Below are 12,372 nucleotides of genomic sequence, written 5' to 3'. Positions count from 1 at the left end.
ATGGAGTAAAACAAACATACAGTCAATAATACAGTATAAACAAGTCCATATACAATGTGAGCAAATGAGGTGAGAAGGGAGGTAAAGGCAGAAAAAGGCCATGGTGGCAAAGTAAATACAATATAGCAAGTAAAACACTGGAATGGTAGTTTTGCAATGGAAGAATGTGCAAAGTAGAAATAAAAATAATGGGGTGCAAAGGAGCAAAATAAATAAAAATTAAATACATGTCACGCCTTGGTCTTAGTATTTTGTGTTTTCTTTAATTATTTGTTCAGGCCAGGGTGTGACATGGGTTATTGTGTTGTCGTATTGGGGTTTTTTGTAGGCATTGGGATTGTGGTTGATTAGGGGTGTGTCGAGTGTAGGCTTGGCTGCCTGAGGCGGTTCTCGATCAGGGTCAGGTGCTTCTCGTTGCCTCTGATTGGGAACCGTATTTAGGTAGCCTGAGTTTCGCTTTGTCTTTCGTGGGTGATTGTTCCTGTCTCTGTGTAGTTTCACCAGATAGGCTGTAATTAGGTTTCACGTTCCGTTTGTTGTTTTTGTATTTATTAGTTATTTCATGTATCGTCACCATTTCCTCATTAAAGATCATGATTAACCACCACGCTGCATTTCGGTCCGACTCTCCTTCAACAAACGAAGAACGCCGTTACAATACAGTTGGGAAAGAGGTAGTTATTTGGGCTAAATTATAGGTGGGCTATGTACAGGTGCAGTAATCTGTGAGCTGCTCTGACAGTTGGTGCTTAACGCTAGTGAGGGAGATAAGTGTTTCCAGTTTCAGAGATTTTTGTAGTTCGTTCCAGTCATTGGCAGCAGAGAACTGGAAGGAGAGGCGGCCAAAGAAAGAAATGGTTTTGGGGGTGACTAGAGAGGTATACCTGCTGGAGCGTGTGCTACAGGTGGGAGATGCTATGGTGACCAGCGAGCTGAGATAAGGGGGGACTTTACCTAGCAGGGTCTTGTAGATGACATGGAGCCAGTGGGTTTGGCGACGAGTATGAAGCGAGGGCCAGCCAACGAGAGTGTACAGGTCGCAATGGTGGGTAGTATATGGGGCTTTAGTGATAAAATGGATTGCACTGTGATAGACTGCATCCAATTTGTTGAGTAGGGTATTGGAGGTTATTTTGTAATAGACATTGCCAAAGTCGAGGATTGGTAGGATGGTCAGTTTTACAAGGGTATGTTTGGCAGCATGAGTGAAGGATGCTTTGTTGCGAAATAGGAAGCCAATTCTAGATTTAAGTTTGGATTGGAGATGTTTGATATGGGTCTGGAAGGAGAGTTTACAGTCTAACCAGACACCTAAGTATTTGTAGTTGTCCACGTATTCTAAGTCAGAGCCGTCCAGAGTAGTGATGTTGGACAGGCGGGTAGGTGCAGGTAGCGATCGGTTGAAGAGCATGCATTTAGTTTTACTTGTATTTAAGAGCAATTGGAGGCCACGGAAGGAGAGTTGTATGGCATTGAAGCTTGCCTGGAGGGTTGTTAACACAGTGTCCAAAGAAGGGCCGGAAGTATACAGAATGGTGTCGTCTGCGTAGAGGTGGATCAGGGACTCACCAGCATCAAGAGCGACCTCATTGATGTATACAGAGAAGAGAGTCGGTCCAAGAATTGAACCCTGTGGCACCCCCATAGAGACTGCCAGAGGTCCGGACAGCAGACCCTCCAATTTGACACACTGAACTCTATCAGAGAAGTAGTTGGTGAACCAGGCGAGGCAATCATTTGAGAAACCAAGGCTGTCGAGTCTGCCGATGAGGATGTGGTGATTGACAGAGTCGAAAGCCTTGGCCAGATCAATGAATACGGCTGCACAGTAATGTTTCTTATCGATGGCGGTTAAGATATCGTTTAGGACCTTGAGCGTGGCTGAGGTGCACCCATGACCAGCTCTGAAACCAGATTGCATAGCAGAGAAGGTATGGTGAGATTCGAAATGGTCGGTAATCCGTTTGTTGACTTGGCTTTCGAAGACCTTAGAAAGGCACGGTAGGATAGATATAGGTCTGTAGCAGTTTGGGTCAAGAGTGTCCCCCCCTTTGAAGAGGGGGATGACCGCATCTGCTTTCCAATCTTTGGGAATCTCAGACGACACGAGAGGTTGAACAGGCTAGTAATAGGGGTGGGATGGTGTGGGGGTGGTTTGCTAGTAACACTGTGATTTATTTAGAATTCAAGGCACACTTAACCAGCATGGCTACCACAGTATTCTGCAGTGATACGCCATCCCATGTGGTTTGCGCTTAGTGGGGCTATCATTTGTTTGTCAACAGGACAATGACCCAAAACACACCTCCAGGCTGTGTAAGGGCTATTTGTTGATGGAGTGTTGCATCAGATGACCTGGCCTCCACAATCACCCGACCTCAACCCAATTGAGATGGTTTGGGATGAGTTGGACCGCAGAGTGAAGGAAAAGCAGCCAACAAGTGCTCAGCATATATGGGAACTTCTTCAAGACTGTTGGAAAAGCATTCCAGGTGAAGCTGGTTGAGAGAATGCCAAGAGTGGGCAAATCTGTCATCAAGGCAAAGGGTGGCTATTTGAAGAATCTAAAATATATTTATATTTGTTTAACACATTTTTGGTTACTACATGATTCCATATGTGTTATTTCATAGTTTTGATATCTTCACTATTATTTTTACAATGTAGAAAATAGTAAAAATAAAGAAAAGCCCTGAAATGAGTACTGTAGGTCTATCCAAACTTTTGACTGGTACTGTACCTGCTTTGATTTAACACCTCAGCCCCCAGTGAATAACGTGACAGGAGCGTGGCAGCACATCACGCATAGGGACTGACAGGTCCCTTGGTCTTTGTTTACTAATCACTTCAACCTTCCCTCCTCATAACTTCATCCTTCTGTCCGCCTCCACATCTGACTCCAGCCATAGTGGTGTAGCCCCAAGGCCTGTACCCCCCTCCTGACCCCTCCTTCTCCTCCCCCCTAGACCTAATCAAACCCCCACAAACTGATCAGGGGTTCTCTAACAGAAACCATATGCAGCAGACCATCTGAGGGGCCCTCACCTGGAAGAAGAAAAAACATGTCCCTTTATGACTAGATTACATTTCCTGCTCTCTGTTGTGTGTTTGCCGTTGGTCTTTCATGTAGTCGGCCGTCTGGGTGTGGGGATAATGGTGGGCTCAGCCTTGGACTCAGTATGATGTTTCTATGTATTGTTGCAGGGCTCCAGCAGCAGGGCATATTCCGTGTGCCTGGATCCCAGGTGGAGGTTAATGATATTAAAAACTCATTTGAGAGAGGTAGGTCCCTGGTGAGACTGGGGGTAAATGGTGATAGCGTTTAGTTTTTCCTCTACAGCTCAGGATCAATAACACTAAAAACTCATTGAACTTCAGACATACAGTAGATATCTTCATAATATTTTCTACGTGTAACAAGCAAGAATTTGTAAGCCCACTTTTAAAAAATATATATATGTACAGTAATGAATTATTTATTGGCTAATCTTTTCAGTGATTCAGTTCTGTTGCAGTGGTCAGATACTCCAAAATAACAACTCTACTCTATTGTTTTACTAGGCGAAGACCCATTGATTGAAGACCAGAATGAACATGACATCAACTCAGTGGCAGGGGTCCTCAAGCTGTACTTCAGGGGCCTGGAGAACCCTCTGTTCCCCAAGGAACGCTTCCTGGATCTCATGTCTACTATAAGTGAGTAGACTCTACACTGTTGGTCAATGTAGTAAATGTGTTCAGGGTAACTGAAATGATACCATATTCCTATCCATCTGGGTGGTGAAATAACACAACTGGGGCTACAGTACAGTACATGCCTTTGGATTATTCACACTATCTAGGTGGGTACCTCACTAGTAGAGATAGATTCAAAATAGAAGAGAGAGAAGCCAACCTCCAGGTCCACAGATACATCATCACGCCCCAACCTCTACACCCTACACACACTGCTTTATGGTATAGCAGGGTAGGGTCTAGAGGCACGCAGTGGAACACATGGAAACAATCTCAACACCATGGCTGTCTGCCTGCCTGTGATTCAGTAGCAACCCAATAGGAAGGGAGGAGAGAGGGGACCACATCAGTCTACTAACTCAGCACATCTTTGCAGTGTTTCACCCTGCTCCAGATAGCCCAGTCACTCAAATCACCATGTCCTCTGATCTTAAATGAGGAGGGGTTATCTATTAATAATAGGAGCGTTTGTGTTGTCATTACACACCCTTAGTATGACTGCCAGCCCCCTGCTAAAGTCTGATCATTCTGTATATTCCATAGATCATGGTGTTGTTATGGAGCATCATGTCTTTATTTTCCTCCCATTAATCTCAGTGCCAGGTGGTGTTATGACTCTCTGGCCTTCTTCTGTTTCAGAGCTGGAGTCTGGAGCTGAGAGAGCGCATCACGTCCAGCAGATTGTTGTGACTCTTCCTCGCACCGTCATCATCGTTATGAGATACCTGTTCGCTTTCCTCAATCAGTAAGTTGGCCACATTGACATAACAACTCACATATCACAGTCCTCTGTTGTTGAATAGAGTTGTCCCTATACCAGAGAACCTATACACTAAGGGCATACAGTAAGACAGGATGGAGTGAAGGTCTAAAGTGATAACTTTTATAAAAACTTCGGAGCCGTGGGGGGAGGGGGGGGGGAATCCCTGTACTGCACTAAATCAACAAAAGTAGTGAATCTCTGCTGCAGTATTCAGAGAGTTATTGAGCAGCTCTACTGTTCACCTCCTATTTATTATCGCGTCTGCCAGCAGCTCTTTAGAACTTATTTACGGGCTCAGAAACAGATCCATCAACTCAGTAATATACCTGTCCTGTTTTATTGGTCTGTTGTTGATGCTCCCTTTGCTTGGTTCCACTGCAGAACAAAGCATTTGATTCCACATTCAGACTTTTACCTCTGTGTTTTATACCCCCCTCCGACAGTTAGGCTCTGGGCCAGCTGTAGTTCTTTACTGCGCCACACCACAGCTCCACACCACTCTGTTCTGATTATGAGCCCCTCTTAAAACAGAGTAGTGTGAGGATAGGCCGTTTGGGAGGATGGGCTTACTGCCCCCTAAACCAGGATGGCTTATTAATAGGCCTGTTAAACTGTGAAGTTTTAAGGGTAGGCCTGTTAAGGTTGGAAGGGTGTGGGAATCTAAGCTTAACAGGGAGACTGAGGAATGTGCTAGCTAAGTTGAGATGTTGGGGGTTATTGAAACTAAAGGTAGGGGGTTTAAGGATTTTCTTGTACTGAGATGTGGTGGAGGGCCAAAATGGATCTCAACTCATTTAGTAAAGTACATGTAGAACTACAGTGAAGTTGTAGATCTCAACTCACTGTAGAGTGTAGAGTCTACAGTCACAGCCATACTCAACCCTCTTTATATTACAGTTAATCAAATGGCTACCCGGACTATTTGCATTGTGTGCCCCCTCTCTTTTTACGCTGCTGCTACTCTCTGTTTATCATATATGCATAGTCACTTTAAGCATATCTACATATACATACTACCTCAAACAGCCTGACTAACCAGTGTCTATATGTAGCCTCGCTACTTTTATAGGCTCGCTACTGTATATAGCCTGTCTTTTTACTGTTGTTTTATTTCTTTACTTACCTATTCTTCACCTAATACCTTTTTTGCACTATTGGTTAGAGCCTGTAAGTAAGCATTTCACTGTAAGGTCTACTGCACCTGTTGTATTCGGCGCACATGACAAATAAACTTTGATTTGATTTGGGAAACAGATAGGCCTCACTTCTATTGGGAAACGTAGGTCTTTGAGTATGTTTAATGGATCCACCCATCAATTCACCTCATAATGTAAATATGAAGTTCACTGGTTCGTCTCTCTCTCTCTTCCCCTCCAGTCTATCCCAGTACAGTGATGAGAACATGATGGATCCCTATAACCTGGCCATCTGCTTCGGCCCCACCCTGATGCCCATCCCCGATGGACAGGACCCTGTAGCCATCCAGGCGCATGTCAATGAGGTCATCAAGACCATCATCATCCACAACGAGGTCATCTTTCCCAGCCACCGTGAGCTGGACGGGCCAGTCTATGAGAAGTGCATGACTGGAGGAGAGGAGTACTGGTGAGAAGTAGCTAGACCTGGGAGGTCACCATCTTTAAGACAAGCATTGAAGACATACTGTATGGCTAAGGCTAAAGCAGTAATACTGTTACTTGTGTGACCCTGGGTTTAGCACCAGTACAGTTAGATTGTTCTTCTTCTGGCCGCTCCAGCATATGGCATGGTCACTCACAGACTACATTACCATCCTGCTTGATAATGTGGTGAAAAGAGCGGAATTTGGAGTGTGTAGTAGAGATGAGGATGCTAGGCTCATTTATGTAAAGCTTGAGTGCATTCCTTATGGGGGTGTTATTTTCTTAAGCACATGCTTTTATAGACAGTGCTTGGATATAATACTTAAGAGAATTAATTTTATCTAGTGGCTAGAAATGTGGAATGATATTTAGTTAAAGAGCAGGTCTGCATGGAAGGATACATTATGTAACTGTTTAAATGGCCTTTTCTCGTTGTTGCGTTTTATCCCAATATTCATGATACAGATACTCTAATGTTCATGTAGAACTAATTATTCAAATCAAAATCAAATCAAAGTTTATTTGTCATGTGCACAGGATAGAACAGGCTTAAACAGTGCAGTGAAATGCTTACTTGCAGGCTCTTTCTCAACAATGCCATATTCAATATCAAGGTAAAGAAATAGAAAAGTGTCAATTCCAGAATATATTATTTTAAAAAGAGCTCAGGATTAATACTAAATCAGGGAAATAAAAACACACAAGAAATAATATAGACAGGAGAATGTAAGCTATATGCAAGGCCAGTACCATATCAATGGGCAGGGATACTGGTGATAGTCCAGGTAGATACTGTACAGTGCATTCAAAAAGTATTCAGACTCCTTGATTTTTTTCCACATTTTGTTATGTTACAGCCTTTTTCTAAAATCTATTGAGTTGTTTTTTTCCCTCATCAATCTACACACAATACCCAATAATGACAAAGCAAAAACATTTTTTTGTGTGTGTGAAAATTTATACAAAATAAATAACTGAAATATCACATTTACATAAGTATTCAGACCCTTTACTCAGTACTTTATTGAAGCACTTTTGGCAGCGATTACAGCCTTGAGTCTTCTTGAGTATGACGCTACAAGATTGGCACACCTGTATTTGGAGAGTTTCTCCCATTCTTCTCTGCAGATCTTCTCAAGCTCTGTCAGGTTGGATGGGGAGCGTTGCTGCACAGCTTTTTTAAGGACTTTCGAGAAATGTTAGAATGGGTTCAAGTTCAGGCTCTGGCTGGGCCAATCAAGGACATTCAGAGACTTGTCCAGAAGCCACTCCCGCTTTGTCTTGGCTGTGTGCTTAGGGTGGTTGCGCTGTTGGAAGGTGAACCTGGTTTTCATCAAGGATCTCTCTGTACTTGGCTCTGTTCATCTTTTCCTCGATCCTGACTAGTCTCCCAGTCCCTGCTGCTGAATAACATCCCCACAGCATGATGCTGCCAACCACCATACTTCACCGTAGGGATGGTGCCAGGTTTCCTCCAGACGTGACGTTTGGCATTCAGGCTAAAGAGTTCAATCTTGGTTTCATCAGACCAGAGAATCTTGTTTCTCATGGTCTGAGAGTCTTTTAATGTCCCTTTTGGCAAACTCCAACCAGGCTGTCATGTGCCTTTTACTGAGGAGTGGCTTTCGTCTGCCCACTCGACCATAAAGGCCTGATTGGTGGAGTGCTGCATAATTGGTTGTTCTTCTGAAAGGTTCTCCCATCTCCACAGACCAAGGCCCTTCTCCCCTGATTGCTCAGTTTGGCCGGGCAGCCAGCTCTAGGAAGAGTCTTGGTGGCTGCAAACTTCTTCCATTTATTAAGAATGATGGAGGCCACTGTGTTCTTGGGGACCTGTCAGTACTGCAGACATTTTATAGTACCCTTCCCCAGATCTGTGCCTTGACTGTCTCAAATCAAATTTTATTAGTCACATGCGCCGAATACAAAAAGTGTAGACCTTACATTGAAATGCTTACTTACGAGCCCCTAACCAATAATGCAGTTTCAAAAAAATATGGATAAGAATAAGAGATAAAAGTGACAAGTAATTAAAGAGCAGCAGTAAAATAACAATGGCAAGACTATATACAGGGGGGTACCGATACAGAGTCAATGTGCGGGTGCACCGGTTAGTTGAGGTAATATGTACATGTAGGTAGAGGTATTAAAGTGACTATACATATGACAACTGAGAGTAGCAGTGGTGTAAAAAGGGGGTGGGGGGGGGGCACTGCAAATAGTCTGGGTAGCCATTTGACTAGATGATCAGGAGTCTTATGGCTTGGGGGTAGAAGCTGTTTAGAAGCCTCTTGGACCTATACTTGGCGCTCCTGCACCGCTTGCCGAGTGGTAGCAGAGGGAACAGTCTATGACTAGGGTGGCTGGAGTCTTTGACCATTTTTAGGGCCTTCCTCTGACACCACCTGGTATAGAGGTCCTGGATGGCTGGAAGCTTGGCCCCAGTGATCTACTGGGCCGTTCGCACTACCCTCTGTAGTGCCTTGCGGTCGGAGGCCGAGCAGTTGCCATACCAGGCAGTGATGCAATCAGTCAGGATGCTCTTGATGGTGCAGCTGTAGAACCTTTTTAGGATCTGAGGACCCATGCCAAGTCTTTTCAGTCTCCTGAGAGACTGGATCTTTTGGGGCGGTATGCAAATTGGAGTGGGTCTAGGGTTTCTGGGATGATGGTGTTGATGTGAGCCATGACCATCCTTTCAAAGCACTTCATGTGCCTTAGTTACTTTCAGGTTACCTTAGTGTTCTTGGGCACAGGGACTATGGTGGTCTGCTTAAAACATGTTAGTATTACAGACTCGGACAGGGAGAGGTTGAAAATGTCAGTGAAGACACTTGCTAGTAGGTCAGAACATGCTCCCAGTACAGGTCCTGGTAATCCGTCTGGCCCTGCGGCCTTGTGAATGTTGACCTGTTTAAAGGTCTTAATCACATCGGCTGCGGAGAGCGTGATCACACAGTCTTCCATGTAAAACTGCCGCTCTCATGCATGTTTCTTTGTTATTTGCCTCGTAGCGAGCATAGAAGTAGTTTAGCTCGTCTGGTAGGCTCGTGTCACTAGGCAGCTCTCGGCTGTGCTTCCCATTGTAGTCTGTAATGATTTGCAAGGCCTGCCACATCCGACGGGCGTCAGAGCTGGTGTAGTACGATTCGATCTTAGTCCTGTATTGACGCATTGCCTGTTTGATGGTTCGTCGGAGGGCATAGCGGGATTTCTTATAAGCTTCCAGGTTAGAGTCCCGCTCCTTGAAAGCGGCTGCTCTAGCCTTAAGCTCAGTGCGGATCCTGCCTGTAATCCACGGGTTCTGGTTGGGGAATGTACTTACGGTCACTGTGGCGACGACACCATCGATACCCTTATTGATGAAGCCAATGACTGATGTGGTGTACTCCTCAATGCCATCGGAGGAATCCCGGAACATATTCCAGTCTGTGCTAGAAAAACAGTCCTGTAGCTTAGAATCTGCTTCCTCTGACCACTTTTATATTGATCTAGTCACACATGACACTTAGTACCAGCCTCTGACTGTGGTGGTATGTAAACAGCTACAAATAATAGATATAAACTCTCTCAGTAGGTAGCGTTTTCTACAGCTTACAAAAATACATAGACTGCCGCCCCTTGTCTTACCAAACGCCGCTGTTCTATCCTGCCGGTACATCGTATAACCACCCAGCTGTATGTTGATGTTGTCGTCGTTCAGCCACGCCGCCATGAAGCATAAGATGTTACAGTTTTTAATATCTTGTTGGTTGTTTAATCTTCCGCGTAACTCGTCAATTTTATTGTTCAAAGATTAAACGTTTGCTAGCAGAATGGAGGGAAGTGGGGGTTTATTCGATCGCCTACGAATTCTCAGAAGGCAGCCCGACCTTCGGCCTCTCTTTCTACGCCTTCTCTTCACGCAGATCACGGGGATCGGGCCTGTTCCCAAGGAAGCAGTGCATCTTTCGCGTCCGGCTCATCAGAGTCGTGAAAGGAAAAAAAGGATTCTGCTAGTCCGTGGTGAGTAAATCGCAGTCCTGATGTCTAGAAGTTATTTTCGGTCATAAGAGATGGTAGCAGCAACATTATGTACAAAATAAGTTTAAAAAATAAGTTACAAACAACGCAAATAAACTAACAAAAAAACACAATCGGCTGGGGGCACGTAAAACTGTTCCATCTTACTCTGAGCTTTACGGAGAATTATAGTTTTTGCTTAGTTTTTGCTCTGACATGCACTGTCAACTGTGGGACCTTTATATAAACAGGTGTGTTCCTTTCCAAACCATGTACAATCAATTGAATTTACCACAGGTGGACACCAATCAAGTTTTAGAAACATCTCAAGGATGATCAATGGAAACAGGATGCACCTGAGCTCAATTTCGAGTCTCATAGCAAAGGGTCTGAACACTTATGCAAAGAAGGTATTTCTGTTTTTTATTTTTAATACATAATTTAATAAATAATTATGTGTAGATTGATGAGGGAAAACAATTATTTTATCCATTTCAGAATAAGGGTGTAACGTAACAAAATGTGGAAAAAGTCAATGGGTCTGAATACATTCCGAAGTCACTGTATGTACATGTAAACAGGTGTAAAACTGACAGAACTGCACAGTAAATACAGTAGTAAATAGTAGCAGCAACATATGTGGTGATTGTGTGAGTGTATGTGGGGGTGTCAATATGTGTGTGTGTGTGTTTATGTATGTCTTTGTACTATATTTCAATTACACAGATGCCAATAATACTGTTTGGGAATGTTTCACATATCAAAACTCACAGAGGTGGCCTACAAGCTAGCGTGCATCAATATGCATATTTTTCATAGTTAAATTAATCCCTTACCTGGAGCTGGTCCAACTATAACATGTACTACTTCCTAGAGAAATATGCTGATATAAATTTCCCCTACTTCAATGAATCCCTCACTTGGTAGTGATCCAAGTATGACCTGTAACTCATCTTTACTGGAGAAGGCATTAGTTTTAGACCCTGTAACCTATGCAAGTGTTGTGGGTGTGTCTGAGTTGACCATTTTCTGACTGTCCATCTCTCTCTCTCTGTGTCCACAGTGACAGCCCCCACAGTGAGCCAGGCACAATTGATGAGGCTGACAACGGGACTGAGCCACACACCAGTGATGACGGTCAGTAACATGGGGTTCCTTTACTCCTTCAGACACGCTGTAGAGGAACGGTGTGGGTGATTGATTAATATAAAATGTGCTGTAGCTAGTGGGCTACACTGCTAATCGGAATTAGCCAATTGGTTGTTGAAAAACTCCTGAAGCTTGTGCTGTTGCCCTTGCTTTCCTGCTGTTGTCTTAAGTTTCATTACTCTGTGGGTTGTGTTAGTTTTTGTAACTGAACTGCTGTTTATCCTGCTGTGGTTCTTACGTGCTGACTAGACCGGGCGTGAGCGTACTTCCGACCATTGCGCGAATGTTGATTTTGTCCACCCACACAAGACGCGACCTGGACACAAAGGTTGAAATATCAAACTCTGAACCAACTATATTAATTTGGGGATAGGTTGAAAAACATTAAACATTTATGGCAATTTAGCTAGCTAGCTTGCTGTTGCTAGCTAATTTGTCCTGGGATATAAACATTGGGTTGTTATTTTACCTGAAATGCACAAGGTCCTCTACTCCGACAATTCATCCACAGATAAAAGTCTAAACCAAGTTCGTATCTAGTAATCTCTCCTCCTTCAGGCTTCTTCTTCTTCTTCTTTGGATTTTATATGGCAGTTGGCAACCAACTTTAAAGTGCATTACCACAACTGGAGTGTGTACCTCTTTTAATCACCCACGTGGGTAAATGCTCCTAAAAACCAATGAGGAGATGTGAGAGGCCGGACTTTCAGCGCGTCAAGCTTCACAAGTTCTATTTTAGCGCCTGGCTACGCAGACGCTCGTCGATGCGCGCAAGTAGTGTGGATGCAATGATTGATTTACATGAATGTGTACATTTATTTTGCAACTCTCTCGCACGTAATGCTCGTGTGGTTAGTCATGGTGCTAGACATGATTATAGTCTACTAAAGTATGACATAACAGCATAGCCTGTGCTGTCTATGTTAATGATGGAAGGTTGGTTGTGTCTGGTAGCCCTGCTGTCTGTCTGTCTGTCTCCCCCCCAGGCAGCAGTGGCTCTGCTGTGCATTGCAGCTCAGTGTGTCTGGACTGGACCTCCCATTATAATTGAGATCAGATGCAGAAACCGCCAATGTACTGTAGCCGTGGTATATAGAGGAT

The 12,372-nt window shown here is 44.0% G+C and overlaps 1 protein-coding gene across 3 annotated transcripts in view; it reads left to right on the top strand.

The window, feature by feature from the left end:
- The window catches only part of srgap3 (SLIT-ROBO Rho GTPase activating protein 3), a 122,929-nt gene that overhangs the window by 93,462 nt on the left and 17,095 nt on the right, over window positions 1-12,372 (top strand). For all 3 annotated transcript variants that reach the window (XM_031825238.1, XM_020483521.2, XM_031825239.1), the window contains 5 exons: window positions 3,205-3,282; window positions 3,562-3,696; window positions 4,375-4,480; window positions 5,876-6,103; window positions 11,186-11,259. In XM_031825238.1, coding sequence (XP_031681098.1) covers window positions 3,205-3,282; window positions 3,562-3,696; window positions 4,375-4,480; window positions 5,876-6,103; window positions 11,186-11,259 — 621 coding nt within the window. The remainder of the gene's footprint in view (window positions 1-3,204; window positions 3,283-3,561; window positions 3,697-4,374; window positions 4,481-5,875; window positions 6,104-11,185; window positions 11,260-12,372) is intronic.

This window comes from Oncorhynchus kisutch, linkage group LG5, assembly GCF_002021735.2.
Source record: "Oncorhynchus kisutch isolate 150728-3 linkage group LG5, Okis_V2, whole genome shotgun sequence".
Classification (NCBI taxonomy): domain Eukaryota; kingdom Metazoa; phylum Chordata; class Actinopteri; order Salmoniformes; family Salmonidae; genus Oncorhynchus; species Oncorhynchus kisutch.
Note: the sequence above shows the minus strand (reverse complement) of the source record. Positions and strands in the feature narration are given on the sequence as shown.